This window comes from Pseudochaenichthys georgianus, chromosome 1 (assembly GCF_902827115.2).
Source record: "Pseudochaenichthys georgianus chromosome 1, fPseGeo1.2, whole genome shotgun sequence".
Classification (NCBI taxonomy): Eukaryota; Metazoa; Chordata; class Actinopteri; order Perciformes; family Channichthyidae; genus Pseudochaenichthys; species Pseudochaenichthys georgianus.
The window spans coordinates 41,002,580-41,019,278 of record NC_047503.1 but is presented as its reverse complement, the minus strand read 5'-3'; the positions used below and the strand labels follow the sequence as shown (position 1 = coordinate 41,019,278).

At 42.6% G+C, this 16,699-nt stretch overlaps 1 protein-coding gene across 1 annotated transcript; it reads left to right on the top strand.

Annotated features, from left to right (window-relative positions):
- Positions 1-390: 390 nt before the first annotated feature.
- Positions 391-15,699, top strand: LOC117449709 (beta-1,3-N-acetylglucosaminyltransferase lunatic fringe-like). Its single transcript, XM_034087545.2, has 8 exons — positions 391-865; positions 9,391-9,439; positions 9,868-9,970; positions 10,385-10,538; positions 11,372-11,457; positions 12,697-12,856; positions 13,446-13,531; positions 14,509-15,699. The coding sequence occupies exons 1-8, from the start codon at positions 485-487 to the stop codon at positions 14,567-14,569; spliced, it is 1,080 nt and encodes a 359-aa protein (XP_033943436.1). The 5' UTR covers positions 391-484; the 3' UTR covers positions 14,570-15,699.
- Positions 15,700-16,699: the final 1,000 nt, after the last annotated feature.

Sequence of the window (16,699 nt, the reverse complement as noted above, 5' to 3'; positions counted from 1 at the left end):
CTTTCTTGCTTTCTTGCTGCTTAAAACCCATTTGTGACAATACCTAGTATCTTTCTTGTTTTATTTGGCCTTCTCTCTTGACGTTGTTTTTATTTTAGCATGTGACACATAGGCTACACTTTATCCAGCTTATTTTATTAAGTATGTCGTCTTAATTTTTTTAAGACTTTAGTCTTCTTCCTGCAATGTAATGTCTTACATCTGTTTGGAAAACTAATTTAAGAAGTAAGAATGCTTGTTTCCTGGAATCAGTCTCTGCTGCCATGTGGATGTTCATCCAGAGTCTCACCGCCTCTCTGCAGCTTAACCCCGCCCACACCGAGCGCTCAAACCGGCCATTGGTTCACCGTGGCCCGGTCCTTCCCACTGGAGGCGTTAAGAGAGAGTCACACAGCTGGAGGTCAAACACAGAAGGAGAGCCGCACAGTGGCTGACACTTCAGTCTGCTCTGTGGAGATGTTGTAAAAAGGAGTTTTCAGACTTTATGAAAGAAGCCGTCCAAAGTGTCACAATGTGGAAACCCGGAGCCGGATCCAGAAGCTCCGTGAGTCCCGCTGCTGTCACCGCGGTGTCCTGCCTGCTGGTGACCGGGATGCTGGTGCTTTCGGTCGGACAACCGGGCAGCGGAGACCCGGTGGAGCCTGGGGCTGCAGCGACGAGCGGGAAAGTTTTCTCGGCGTATTTCAGGAAACTTACCCGGGAGAGGAGAGCTATAAGCCCGCCTCCGAGGAGAAGCGCTCCCCCCGGGCCGGTGGAGCCTCTCTCCCCGGAGGACCTGTTCATAGCGGTGAAAACCACAGGGAGGTATCACCGGCAGAGACTGGAGCTGCTGCTGGACACCTGGATCTCCAGAAACATGCAACAGGTGAGACAGAATCTGATACCTAGCTGTGGAAGTAGTACTCTGATGATCTGAAGTACAAGTAGAAATATTATGGTCTTTAAAAACCCCAAGGAAATGTTCTGAGCTGAAAATGTCCCGTATCAAAAGCAAAAGTATTTAGAATCCAGCATGGATATTTTCTTTTCTTTACAGCATATGTGCAATAGACTAGAATTCATCTGTTTAAAGAAATTACATTTCATATGGTTTTAAAGTTGTGGTTTGTCAAGGTTGAGTCAAATGTATTTAGGTTACTTAAAATACTGTAAAATACTCACAAATCAGATCATATAGAATAAGTACATAGTAATGAGATTTAAATAAACCTAGTTCAGTTACAATCACAACTTTACATCTAAAATGTAGTGAAGTGATTATGTAGCATAACATGTAAAGTAGGCCTAAATGAAAGTTTGAAACAAGTTTGTCAAAAATAATACTTAATTACAACACCCAGTAGTTTAAGTACTTAGTGCCATTTAACCACTTATATTACCTGTCATTGTAAACAATACTTTTGAATTGTATCCAGGAAAACTTGAGATAGCATACGTTATATAAAAACAGACTACCAAAATGTAGAAAATAAACTTTTGCTCAACAATAAATGATTAAAGCTGTTAGAAACCTACAGAGAGGTAAACTACTCTACTCTGTGTTAATGTGGGTGAAAACCATTCAGAAAGTGAATATTCATTAGCCTTTATCATGCAATTTGGTGCAAGTCACACAAAAGGAGACCAGATAGTCTTTTTCTAGTAGACTTTAAATCCTGTGTTTGTGGTTTATCAGCTGGTGCAGTTTTAATATTTGACAAGATCAAATTATCTGGCTTTAAGTGTGGTCCTGTGTAAATAGTTCCTATATCAAGGGAAGTTATAAAGGCTTCCCAAATCTCCTGCTGCCATTGCGAGTGAGTTATAAACCCCCTGTAATGTCCCGGTGTCTGCAGGCCCTTTGATCCCGCTGCCAGTGCATTGTAAAAGTGAGAGGCCTTTGTAATGTATGAGAGGAGAAGTGAGGAGCTAACGGGCCAACCACAGGGCTGCTAACGTGTTGACATTATACAAGTGGGGGGTGTGAAGAGGAGAGATGGATGAAGCCTGGATTGCATGAAGTAGTTTCAATGAGATGCAGAGTTGTTTGCAGAGTTGGGAATAAACACAATTGTTCAGTTGTTGTTTAGACTGTCGTCGACATGCACAGATTCACTGCGTAATGAAAAACGGCTTCAAACATCAAGAACAACTGAGATGTCATGGCTTTAAAAATAGCAGACAAAGCCAATGAAGTTCATTTTCAAAGGGGTTTGCAACTTCAGAGATCTAATGAAACGAAACACAAGTTTAAGTTACTTTTCCACGTCTTCTTCACTACATTTAGGGGAAGTTGTGTTAAACCACTAGCCTTAGATAGTTGATATGTTTGCCTAAAGCTTTTAGTATTGGGTTCAACGCCTTTTCTCAACTTCTCTTTTTTCATATGTATTACACTTACACAGTAATTTAACACTGCAATGAGCAATCGTTTTTGCCTGAGTAGCTAAATAGTTTATTTTACATAAGTAAATATTGTGAATTGGGCAGAATCTACTGATTGTTTTTGGAATAATTACTTTGAATAGGAGACAAACGCCTGTCCCAAGTTCTGTTGTCTTAAGATGTATTTTTTAATCTAAGCAACAGCGTAAAACCGAAAGATATCAGCTTTACTATCATATCAAAGTAAGGAAACAACAACATTGATTATGGAAAGCTAGAAACTATATATATGTTTAGCAGTTTTTGCTTGAAAAACTATTAACCAAAACTATAGCTTCTGGTTAATTGTCTAATGATTGCAGCTCTGAATGAATCTTCCTTCACTGGTGATACTAGAAACCATCTTTCCTCATGATTACACCCTCAGTCCTGTGATCTGAGTCATTGAAAGATGACTTTAAAGGAGGGCTAATCAGTCTCACAGATAAATATTTAAAATCAAACACTACAGTTTAGCTCTGCATCACGGTGGTCAGTGAGTCAATCTGTTGCTGTACAACACATGAGGCTGTGGTGGACTGCACCCAGCGGCTTCAAAGCTCCTAATCGAAGGCAGGCAGGACTGCGGAGCGAACAGCGGTCGCTCGGATTTCCATTCAAACCTCAGTGTTTGAATGAGCAGTCGCTGCAGTCTCATCACATGCTGCACAGATACTGTTGACATGTAAATAGAGCTTATGTTGGAGAAATCAGCTGATTCGCCTGGCGCATTCCTGCCCCGCTCTCACGCTCAGGTGTGTGTGTGTAACGCCTGCTTCCCAGACACACCTCTATACTGGAAGACTGCTGAGTAATGGAAACGCACACGGCGTACCTTCTCATGCCCTGGGAACCCAGCCGATTTCTCACGGGAAGTTAAAAAAGCGTCTGATCACAAGAGTAAACACACACAAAGACACCACTTTCTCCCCCTGCCTTAGTGGCTGTTGTTGTTGTGATCACTGTTTCCTGTGTTGTAAAACTCCTACAACCCCCCCTCTCTTAAAATCCACATTTTCTCTTCACTGTGACCCCCTAGCCTCCTCCTCCCAACACACACTGCTGCTGCACAAGCTCTCCAGAGACTTAAGAGTGGAAAACTGACTGACGAAAACTCACAGCTGGCTGGACAGCAGAGATGTTTTTTCTCTCTCTACCACAGGCAGCGGTACAAAGATTTATTATTTAATTTGTGCTGCATGGCAGGAGGGTTGCCGATGGGAATCCCTCTGGGGATGTTCCTACGGTCGTCAGGAATGATAGAAAGTGTAGAGATTGTTTTTATCCCTCTCCTGTTGCAGACTTATTGATATTATCAATCCCTTTAAGACGGATTAAGGTTGACTGTAGACGCTTGTTTGACACGTGATTACTACTCGATGTAAAGCAATATTGACCGAATAGGTGTGAGATTTACCGTCAGGAGTTGTATAATACAAATATGATTGCATTTTGTTTGGAAGAGTCTAATGGCGCGTTTCCACTGCAGCGGGTAGCTCGCTTTAAGCGTGCCGAGCCGTGCGGGCCCCGTTTTTGGTTGCGTTTCCACTTGGCCTAGTTTTGGCCCGGGGCTACTTTTTCACCTTTTTTCTGGCCCGACTAAATCGTGGTTCTAGGGCCAGGAACAACCAGGCTGAGTCGGGCTGAGTATGCTAAACTAGAGAGAGGATCGCTGGCAAGGGGGCTACAACTACAACAAGATGAACATATTTGACCGTGATTTAATTGTAATACACGTTTCAAAATGATGCCGAAGTAACAACATACTGATACCGGTTAGTAAAAACCATGAATTAATGCTTTGACAAGTCTGCAGACAGACGGCAGGCGAAAAACCCTTTTAAAATGCGTGTTTTCTAAATGTCGCTTGGCTAAGCTAACGTTATATATGCTCCGACCGTCCACACTCACAGCAACGGCCTATACAGACATAAATAAAGCAGCGACTGTATTCACCATGACACAGGCAGTCTGTGGTTTGTACTTGTTTAACTTTTGTCTAGTTTCTGAACAGATATGAAGAGCTGTGAGCTCTGAGTGCTAAGAGCTAACGGCTGTGTTGTTTTTTGGGGCGCTCATTGAAGATGACGTCACGGCTCCGCCTACACTGTGTTACTATAGTTACTGCCCCAGTTCCTAAACTGTAATGGAAACGCAGCATTAAAGTGAGCCGGGCATAATAAGGCCTAACCAAACCGAGCGAGGCCGAGCGAGGGCTGCAGTGGAAACGCGCCATAACAGGACACCCAAGGACGTGACGACCCATAAAAGAAGTTCTCAAAACATGACAGAAAGACATGCATAAAAAGAGAAGAGCGCACATGAGGAGAAAAACCAAGCAATAATAGATTTTAAAACTTTAAAGAGAAGCACAGTCCATAGTTCCTTTTTGCAGGTAGAGCCTAAATTAAACATCATTTTCTTGCCTTTTCGTAAGAGACACTTGGGAAATGGAGTGATTTGGTGTGACTGCGTTTGACATGGGGTCAAACGCAGTCACACCATGTGAAGTGCTCATTTTTAAGTTGAGTGTTTGCATGAAAGAATGAATAAATTGCAGACCTTTTAGACGACAGAGTAATAAGGCGAGTCAACACAAACAAAGTCATCATGTTTATTATTTGGCATTAAGTCCCTTGCGGTCCATTAAGATATAATGCAGAAAGGTTAATGGACTCTTGGCATCTTTCCCGCTGAAGCTGTGCCAGGCGGCACGGCAGCATCTCATCAAGTGTCATCTGTTGGCGTGCAGGTCGAGGTCCACTTGGCATCAATTACAAAAGTGAACATTTTAGAGACTTCAAGGACGCTTACAGCCATTGTTCTAAGAACATTTAGCTTTAATTGCCCAATTTAGCAAAGTCTTAACTTAAAGTGCACCTATCATGCTATTTTTAGGCAATAGCATAGGTCTCGGATATATCAAAACTAGGGCTGTCAGGCGGCCACACGAGGACGAAAACGGCTAAACGCATAGGATTAACGCAAACGCAATCGCAAACAAGCTTCCGTCCACACGCAATAGTTATCCGGATAGTGTCTGTCCACACGAGACCGCTCCGTTTAGCTCCAACCGCTGGAGAAGCTGCAGTACGTATGCAGGAGCCTGTACGTGGCGCTGTAACTTCCTCCACAAAAGCAGCGAAGAAGCATGGTTGTCATGGTTGCCCTTCTGTTTATTCTCCGCGGTGGGGGCCGAGGGAACCGGGCAGAGTTTTTCGCCAGTCAGCGTGTATTAAAGTTTAAATCTTCCGGACAAAATTATAAAAGTGCCGGTAAAGGTCTTCTTTGTTATTTATTGAGCTTTAAAACAAATGAATAACGACTCTATATAATATGATAATAAAATACACGGAGCCTCTCTTTTTCCTCCCTCTCGTCAGACAGCGTCAGTGTCTGTCTCATGCAGCAGCTGATCCAGTAATGAACATAGCCGCGGGAAGTCATTTTGCTCAGGTGGTGCTGCCAAAAGTGGGGAGGAGGCCGCTTAAAAAAGAAAGAAAAAAGGCGGTGCCGGGCCGGGCCCGGCTGTCAACGATACGAGCCGCATAAATTGTTTGTTAAAGGCGAGACACCGCAGGCAAAAACATAGTTTTTCATGCACTGGTCAATTTTGAGATGTTCTGCTATTTTGATTCCATAACATGTTTTCTTTCAGGCTTTTGGAAGGAAGACGTACAAAATACACATTTAAGTGTTTATTTTACTATAGTTTGTCTATTTGCATCTGTAGATTTCTCCTAAATTCACCAAAAGTTATCATTCTAACGTAACATAAAGTACCGCGACCGCTGTGTGCACCATGTCAACAGAGATATCGTTGGAAAGCTCCGTCTCTCCTGCACAATCTCATCAGATCCAAATATGGTCATATCCTTTGTATCAGCAACCAATCGTGAAAGTACAAAAGGGTCTTAAACCAATAAACGAAATCTCATTGGCTGGTGTCAATTTCTGACAACGTGATTCGTTCAGAAGCGTCACGTGGTGTGACACTTCCTGGTTAGCTTTCCGCCAGAAAATGGCAAAAGAACGGCGAAAAAAACGTTCACAGAGAAGACAACAACAATTGTCACTTGCACGAAGCAAGATTATACAAAAAACAAATGACCCCGAACATGAAATACCTTCACGGAGTGTGTCGAGGCGCAAGCTGTCATCCAAAGAACAGGAGGGTTTAGCTAACGCCTCACTGCAATCTTTAAAGGTCGTTTTCTCAAAATGAGTTTTTTCTCCTACTCTGAGTTCGAAATGTCAACTTCAGTAGCACGTAGATACACCAAACCTTCCAGTTATCAATATTATGAAGGCTTTTACAGAAGGGTTTGTTCATATGTCATTCATAGCCTGAATTATATAAGATTTTATACCTAGAAACATGGCGAAAATTGATATTTTAGGGCTGTTGACAGTATTTTCTGATTTATGGAGTGATAAAGAGAGATATCCAAAATCCCTTCAGTAAAAGCCTTAGATGTTAATATGACTACAAAATGAAATGAGAATTTTGAACCTGGCGTTATCCAAAGTTCAGATTTCGGTTCCTGAAATGTGTTAAAATATGCGCACATTTAATGAGATAATGGCTCATTTGCATATTCAGAAAAATTGTAATACAAGAAACAATTGCCTTATTGTAGGTAATTAACTGGAGACATTTTTAGCTGATATCTTTAAGTTTAAAAAAATTACCCTATTACCTATTCACGCCTTAACTGTTAGGCTTAATAAACCATTATAGACCTACATCACTTAGCAACAGCTGCACATGCTAACTATGGGTCTTACAAACCTACATAACATTACAAATAGTCCGAAAATATTATTTACAATATTAATAAAACTATGAATTCAATTTTAACTGATTGACAAGGCAACACACTGCACAGCGGCAGCAGCATTAAAGGAAAAATATCGTTTTACCTCCAAATGTAGCCTGGGGTGGCACTAATGAAGACCCTCCAAAATGTTACTGTGGACATGCATCAAAGTCAGATGTGTCCGTCTCTTCTGTGTCATATTACTCTAGTTGTAGAGGTGGTGGGCTGAGGAGTAGCTGGTGGTCCACTCTTTTTATTGGGTTGTTTGTTGGAGAAAAAAATCCAAAATCCTTTTTTGCGCCATTCAAGAAAGTTGTCACTCTTCAGTGTGTGTGTCGCGTCAATTACGTCACTCTCCCACGACCTACGACCTAGATGACTTGGATTTTATTTGGAAAATAAATTCAAGCCACCTGACTGATACAAATCTATACTATGACTATTACTGTATACAGCTAATTTTATTTTAAGTAAAATCATAACTATTTTATGTAGTTTAATCATTTTTATTTAGGTGGTCACTCAGTTTTTCAAATGTACACCACTCGCCAACAGGGGGTGCTGCAGCACCCCCAGCACCCCTACTTCCCGCGGCTATGGAATGAGTGACCCGGCCAACAGTAAAAATAATCATATTTATAACTAGTTTAGGGAGTTTGAGAGGTAATTAAAATAGCTAAGGGTGATGATCTGACTTGAAGTGTGTGTTTTGCTGCAGCGGGAGGAGCTGCAGGTGAGCAGAGCCGCGTGTCTCCGTCCTGTCAGATTAGACTTCACTCGCGTTTAGGTCCATATCGAGAGAAAGATAAATAATCTGAATTCAGAGTGCAGTTTACTTTGACACGGGGGTGAGCAGGAGAGGCGGGGCTATTGCCTCATCATTATTGCTGTAGATGTTGCACAAACAACTGTAGCATGGTCAATAGCGTCCGGAGCACGATAGCAACTCTGCGATCCGCCATTGTTGTTGTTGTTGTTGGTGGCGAAACACTTCAGCACTGGCGCGGGGTAAACGGAGGTGAGCAGAAGAGGTGGGGAGAGGCGGGGCTATTGCGCAATCACTATCAGTGATCTGAAAATGTTCGGATAGGGCGCACACACGGAGCCGTTTGACCCCCCAGAGAGTTGCGTATGCCGTTCTATCCACCTTGGGACCCGTTATCGTTTCCTCAGTCGTTTAGTGCCGTATTCGGTCGTCCTCGTGTGGCCGAACGGTCTATATGACACTAAACAGTAACGCAAACGACCGTTTTCGTCCTCGTGTGGCCGCAGCCTCAGTCGATTCAAATATTTAATCGCATGATGTCCAAAGTTAATCGCGATTAATTGCACATTTTGTATCTGTTCTAAATGTACCCTAGTGGAATATTTTTCAAGTTTGTATCAACATATGAGTGGACAAATATGCTTTATGCAAATGTTTGTTTATTATCATTGGAACAATGACAAATATTCTCCTGAATATTCTCAACACAACCTGGAACCTCTCTCTCTCTCTCTCTCTCTCTCTCTCTCTCTGAACCCTGTCTACTTCTTTGCACTGAGCCAGTTGTTCAAACAGACACGCCTGTATACAGTTGTCGGCGAAATGCCGCTCCTCTGTCTTCATCTCTGCTGAAGTTCCCACTGTGGGTCAAAATAACGCGCTGTGATGTGCAGTCGACACGTTGGATGTGATCCGAATGATCTAACGCAGCCCCTCGTCCTCCACCAGTAACAACGTTAGGCGTAACAAGGTTGTGATTGGCCCCGGTGCAAATATTGTTTTGCCCCCCCAATGTCCTGCTGCATTATCCTAGAATTAGGGCACTATGTATAAAAAGGACATCCTCCACTATTATCCCAATATGGATATAAACAGCCTGAACATTAGAGCTAGGATTCAGCAGTTTCACTTCCACTCTATTGTTCTGAAATACCAAAAAAAGAAAATATTTAAAGGCTCTGTTTTTGCACCCAAGCTGTTTTACTTCCTGTGGAAAGTTGAGGGGTCTACACGGCTTCCTGAGTAGTGAGCAGTGACCCTCAACCCTGTCACTCAACACACACACAGCTGCTCTGCTATTGATAGACAAGGCGCTTACCTTTTTCCGCGTGTGTGTGTGTGTGTGATGATGGTGTTTTTGTTTCTGCTGGAATAACATGGAGCGTTTGTTTCTTTCCATAGACGTTTGTGTTCACTGATGGAGAGGACGAGGAGCTGAGGAAGAGGATGGGTGAGCCACACACACACACACACACACACACACACACACACACACACACACACACACACACACACACACACACACACACACACACACACACATGGCAGTTTTGCTGAGCAGCAACAGTGTTATCTGCCGTCAGTGAGCAGGAAAGCAGGAACCGGGCTGCTGACTTTGCAATTCTGTGTTTCCATGAAGTGCAGGAAGTCCCTTCAGTTTTATCAACAAGCCTTTCCTCGTCTCACTCATGGAATTGTTTCACTTGCAATGAGCCATTCTTCTCACTATCTGACACATGTGTAACGAGGATATGTATTAGGCCGTCTTTAATCTGTATGCTACTAACTAAGAGCTTCTTCAATAAATAAACATCATTTATCTCATATTGTAGATCTAACCAATGCTTGTTATTCATTTGTATTTGTCGTTGATATCAGGAGACCACCTGATCAACACCAACTGCTCCGCGGCCCACAATCGCCAGGCTCTCTCCTGTAAAATGGCTCTGGAATACGACACTTTCATCAACTCTGCCAAGAAGTAAGAAGACACTCTTCTCACACACAATAACACCTAGTCCTCTTGTATTCAAGTCACCAAAGCCCGAGGCAGGAGGCTTCAGAAACGCTCTTATTCTTTCTCTTCTTCGAAATACAGAAAAATAGCAATGTTGTAGATCTGTGTAAAAATAGGTAGATGTGATTTCAAAACATGAATTCAATCCTGCAGGGAAAAAGCAATGTATTGATATTCATAAATCATTTGTGGTAAAAACACGGTTTGCTGTAAGGCTTCGGGATACTTTTGTATAATGCTAACTTCATTTTAACGACAGTTCAGTATCCTGCAGTTGTTTTAAGAGGTACCTTGCCAGCGGGGGCAGCAATGCATATTTTAAATTTGATAAATATATTGACACTCATTGATCATTTGACTAACCGTCATGTGTTGCAGGTGGTTCTGTCACGTGGACGATGATAACTACGTGAACGTGGGCTCCCTGCTGAAGCTCTTGTCTCAGTTCAGTCACTCTCAGGACGTTTACCTGGGCCGGCCCAGCCTGGAGCGACCCATCGAGGCCACGGAGAAGCTCGGCACCGCTGAAATGGTAATGATTTGATTCACCTTGCGGATGCTCAGACAGTAAAAGTAAAAGTGGGGTAAAGGTAAGTTTGAGAAACCGGCTCGAGATACACTTTTTGTTATATTCCATGGAATGCTCTGAACATCCCGATAGCAATGAATATCTGAAGTGCTTTGACAAAAAAATCCATTAAAAAATGTTATCTGTGGAAGCCATGGTACTGTAAAAAGTACAACCAATCATCTGAGCCGGCCCGGCTAAAGTAACTGGATGGCCTACCTGCCTGTCAGCCTTCCATCTGGGCACAAACTTATCTCGTGCCCTCATTGGTCGCGTTCGTGTGTGTTGGAGGAGGGGCTCTGTGAGGAAGTGGCAGATTTTTTCCGGTTGTGTATTTTCAAATTCTAGCGATCTCGAGCCGGTTTCTCAAACTTACCTACCCCACCTTTAAAGAGAAGCTTGACCCAAGTAATACGAAACATATTTTAGCCAAGAAAAAAAGAAATCAATTTCAGCTTAAGTGTACTGGCTTTAACCTTCTGTCAGACAGCCCTCTCCGTTAACTTCTGTCTACACTTTGAAGTCAGAGCCAGACTCCTTTCACAAAAACACATTTGACCTTCAGTTGCACGACATTGAAGTTTGTCTACTGCTTCTTCATCTGTTACTTTCTGGGTAATCGTGCTTTCAAAACCCAGAAGTTTCACAATGAGAACTAACTAATACGGGTTAGTTTAGATCATTGTCTTTGGGAGCTGCCCACAGAGTCGGATCGACATGTTTGTCCTTCGCTGAAGCCAGAGCAGCGTGATCACAGACCCTTCTCTCATGCTGGTTGTTTGTTTGTTTGTTTGCAGAAGCAGGTGAGTTTCTGGTTCGCCACCGGAGGAGCGGGATTCTGTCTGAGCCGCGGCCTCGCTCTCAAGATGAAACCCTGGGCGAGGTAAATACACACTGGATAAATGATCACAAGATGTTTAAGCTCCATCACAACATCTCCTCTTTCCTATGTTTTTAGATTTGTAATAATGAATTTTATTTATAGCTTTTTTTTCTTGAAGCTCAAGAAACACTTAACGGAGTAAAAAAAGGTCAACTATTATGCAAAATCCCCTTTTCATGTCTCTTCTACATCACCATGTGTCCCCTCTTCTTCATGTCTCTTCTACATCAACATGTGTCCCCTCTTCTTCATGTCTCTTCTACATCAACATGTGTCCCCTCTTCCTCATGTCTCTTCTACATCACCATGTGTCCCCTCTTCTTCATGTCTCTTCTTCATCAACATGTGTCCTCTCTTCTTCATGTCTCTTCTACATCAACATGTGTCCCCTCTTCTCCATGTCTCTTCTTCATCAACATGTGTCCCCTCTTCTCCATGTCTCTTCTACATCAACATGTGTCCCCTCTTCTTCATGTCTCTTCTACATCAACATGTGTCCCCTCTTCTCCATGTCTCTTCTACATCAACATGTGTCCCCTCTTCTTCATGTCTCTTCTTCATCAACATGTGTCCCCTCTTCTTCATGTCTCTTCTTCATCAACATGTGTCCCCTCTTCTTCATGTCTCTTCTACATCAACATGTGTCCCCTCTTCTTCATGTCTCTTCTACATCAACATGTGTCCCCTCTTCTTCATGTCTCTTCTACATCAACATGTGTCCCCTCTGTGGAAAGAGACTCTGAAAGTTTCAGGAACAAAGATTCTCTCTCTTTTTGATCCATTTCTATAAAAACCTGTCTGAAAATGAGCTGATCAGATTTTGGACACTTTATGATGTCATAACAATGTGTTGTCTTGAGTAACCATTAGCCAATCAGCAACCAAGGTAACCCCCCCCCCCCCCCCCCACCTGCTCCTGAATCTCCTCCTAAAGCCCCATTGAGTTCTTTGTAACCAAATCTCTCTCAGAGGGGCGTGGGGAGGGGCTCCTTGTTTTCATCTAAAGTCACAGACAGAGAATCAGCACTTTGGAAACAGGGCTGAAACAGAGGGGATTATGGGTAATGCTGCAATGATCTGTTTGGTGTTCGGAGAAAAACACTTCAGACATGATTTATATATATTTGATGAAAATCAGTATAATAGGGGACCTTTAAAATATAAAACACAACATTAATTACAGATTAAAAGCAGTTCTGAAGAGGCGAGTTGTGATTTGAATATTCTTTCCCTGTGCAGTGAGGGCTCCTTCATGGCGACGGCAGATCACATCCGCCTCCCTGACGACTGCACGGTGGGCTACATCGTGGAGGCGCTGCTGGGGGTCCGCCTGCTCCGCTCAGCGCTGTTCCACTCTCACCTGGAGAACCTGGGGCTGGTGTCAGACATACACAACCAGGTACACATGTGACCGCCATCACCGACCACCGTCGTTATTATATCAGTTTTCCCTCACACCGACTCCTCCTGATGTCAGACATAGTCAGGTGTTTAATAAATGAAGAACACACAATTATTAAATGCAAAACACAGAATTGGTGTGATTTATAATAAATGATTTACAAATAAATATGTGAAACACACACCGATACCATGTATACATCACTTCAGGGGACATTACATTGACTTGCATGCATTTCCTAGAGACTTATCCTAACCTTAACCATAACCAACACATGCCTACCCCTAACCCTTACCCTAACCCTAATCCTAAACCTAACCAAGTCTTCACCCTAAAATTAATGATCCCCCTTATGGGGACCTCCAATTTGTCCCCATAAGGGAGGCGAGTCCCCACACGTGACTGTGTAAACAGATTTAGGTCCCCACAAGTATAGTAATGCTAGTCCACACACACACACACACACACACACACACACACACACACACACACACACACACACACACACACACACACACACACCCTCACACTAACATACTGGCCTATCAGCAGACTGTCTAACAGCTTGTTTCTGTTTCCTCTCCAGGTGACTCTCAGCTACGGCACAGTGGAAAACAGCAGAAACACAGTCAATGTGAACGGACTGTTTTCAATAAATGAAGATCCTACAAGGTAAAATATCCGTAAATGGTGCAGCACAAACACCTCACAGTCACTGCATGATTCATTTAATATTTGTGTTGGTCTATAAGGTGTAAGAAAGTTGGAGAAATGTGACTATAGAAACCAGGCGATGGTTTCAAATTGCTTGTTTTGTACGACTAAAATGCAATACTAAGAAAAACAGGAAGTCCTCACAATTGAGAAGCTCGAAATTAATTTGTATTTTTGCCTATTAAGTTGATTTTCAAAATGGCTTCTGTCAAGCAACGTAACAATTTATAAATTAATTTGCCAGCTCTATTTGTGATTATTCTCCTGAGTAAGTGTCCCAATGTTTTGACTTTTAAAACAGACCTGCGCTTAATTCCCTTGATGGCAAATATAACGTTTTAGCCTGTGAATGTCAGGCTGTGATGGTCAGTCTAACACAAAAGGCAGCCGGCTCTCTGAACACTGAGAGGACCAACATCGACATTGGAGGCAACCAACAATGGAAAGGATAAAACACAAACCGATCTTATCTCTAAACTTCCCGACATTAAGAGTGTTTATTTTTTATTTGTCCGGCTTCCCTTCTTTCTTTTCTTGTTCCTCTCGTCAGTAATGGTATCATTGTGTATTGAATTGGGCTGATTGTCCTTACTTCTGACACGGGTGGCAGTTTGTCGACAGGGTGGATATAAGAGCTGGAGATAATAAGATAAAGCTGTTGATGGACGGGTTAATCGAAAGAGAATAAAATCCATCAAAAACCTTATGTGTATCGACAACCCAGTGTCAGGAAACTCTTTAGTTTTAAAACATGTGTTCTCCGTTATGTAAGCGATCTGGTTGTGTATGTTTTACTACTGGGACACGCTTCCTGGCTTTGTTCATTGTGTGTGTATGATAGCATGCACACGGCTAATTGTATTCACAGTCTTATTTTGAAATCTGCAGTTGGCGGCTTCCAGGCATTGTGACAGTCATTTCCCTCTCATTCGCAGGTTCAGGTCGGTCCATTGTCTGCTGTACCCAGACACTGCTTGGTGCCCTCGCCCTCGGTGACTCCAACCCCCACCCAGAGACACACTGACTGCTGGAGGAGGACAAATACATCTCTGGTGTGACTCAATTGGTCACTGAAGGAGGAGGAGGAAATCATTGCAGACATCCAGGAATTCAGAAGGGAGTCTCACTGCTGCCCCCCTCTGGCTCACCGGGGAGGAAGAATCTCTCGCGTCCAACAGCAGTCTGAGAAACAGACTTTTTTTACGAGGCCATTTTATTAGTTTGACACCTGAACTCTGACTCTGTGGACTGTTGTTGGATGTCAAAGGGCCACAAATTGTAACGAGAGAAAGAGACTAAAGGTCAGATATATCAGTTTGAACCAACAGATGATCCAACAGATTGAGATGATATCAATTGACTGCGGTTTAATTAAGCTTTTTTCTGCTTTTTCCATGGTAAAAGAATCTGTGCTCCTCACATGCTCAAGTGTTATCAGTTTGTAATGTACTACATGAAGGAACAATGATTTGTTATTTTCCGTATTCAGTATTATCTTTTCTCTGAAGTATATCATCATTACGCCGTCTTATTTCTGCTTATCTTCAATTCATTTGGGGGAATACGCTCATTTGTTTTCACAAGAGGGTTAGATAACATGGTCATATGTGAGCTTTAGAGCCGATAGTAAACTTATTGGTTTACTCTCAGACAAAAAGAGGCTAACAGTTCCCTCCTGTCTTTATGCTAAGCTAACTCCTGGTTTAAGCTACATATTTTTAATACACACACAAAAATAAAAGGAGATCTATGCATTTAACTCTTAGCATGAAAGCAAATGATAGTATTTCTCTCATTTAAGAAACCTCTGAAGTTCTTATATTAACTCATTCAGTGAGGCCTCTGTTACAAATAATGCTTTTAACTGCCTCTATCCATTCCAATAGCTGAACTATGATCATTAATTATGCTTTTTACACCGTAGCAGTGTAACTAATATGTCCCAAATGACTCATGTTGGGTTGTGTTTTATCTTTCTGTGCTTTGAAAGCAGTTGTTTAACGGAATGAAAGTTGTTCAATTTAATTCAGTGAATGTGTATGATGAACCGTTGCTTCTGAAGCGTACATGCTACCTCCAGTATCTGGACGGTGTGTAGACATGGAATAAAAACAGTTTTCTTTTGATATGTTTCTGTGATTTTCTGACCTTTGGGTGGGTTTTTAATGGGCCCGCCTCCCACCTTTAACCTCTGACCTTGTGTATGTGCTGGTGGGTTCCTGTCTCGAGACCCCCACCCCTCTGCATCTGTAAACCCACAAACAAAGCCTCTTATCTGATGCAGCCATACACAAGACCCCGGTGTGTGTGTGTGTGTGTGTGTGTGTGTGTGTGTGTGTGTGTGTGTGTGTGTGTGTGTGTGTGTGTGTGTGTGTGTGTGTGTGTGTGTGTGTGTGTGTGTGTGTGGGGCCTAGCATTACTATACTTGTTTACACAGTCATGTGTGGGGACTCGCCTCCCTTATGGGGACAAATTGGAGGTCCCCATGAGGGGAATCATTAATTTTAGGGTGAAGACTTGGTTAGGTTTATAACCAGGAAGTTTAAGGGTAAGGCATGTGTTGGTTATGGTTAAGGTTAGGATAAGTCTCCAGGAAATGCATGTGAGTCAATGTAATGTCCCCTGAAGTGTGTGGGGGTGTGGGTGTGTGGTGAATCTGTGATCTGCTTGTGAGTGACACCTGCTGGATGCCTCTGTTACTGCAAACAGCAGCACGTGTTTCTTAAAGAGGACCCGTTATGCTAATTTGCAGGTTCATAATTGTATCTTCTCTGATATATTAACATGCTTTAATGTTCAAACTGTCTTTATTTCTCTCATACTGCCTGTGCTGCCACACCTCTTTTCACCCTCTGTCTGAAACCAGAGCCAGAGTGTGGGAGAGAAACTCTCTGGAGGGAGCTTTGGGAATTTAGCTTTACAGACCATTAACATGCACAAAAAACGACATAACACATAGGAAAAGGGAAAACCCCAAATAACACAATAGGGAACGTTCTGAGCATTTATTTATATCTTTCCGTGAGCTGGAAGTACATTTTAAAGCTTTCCTATTTGGCCTTGTATCTTATAACATTTTAAAATATAAAAGCACAGGCTAAGGATTAAAGTTTCTGAGTTAAGGTG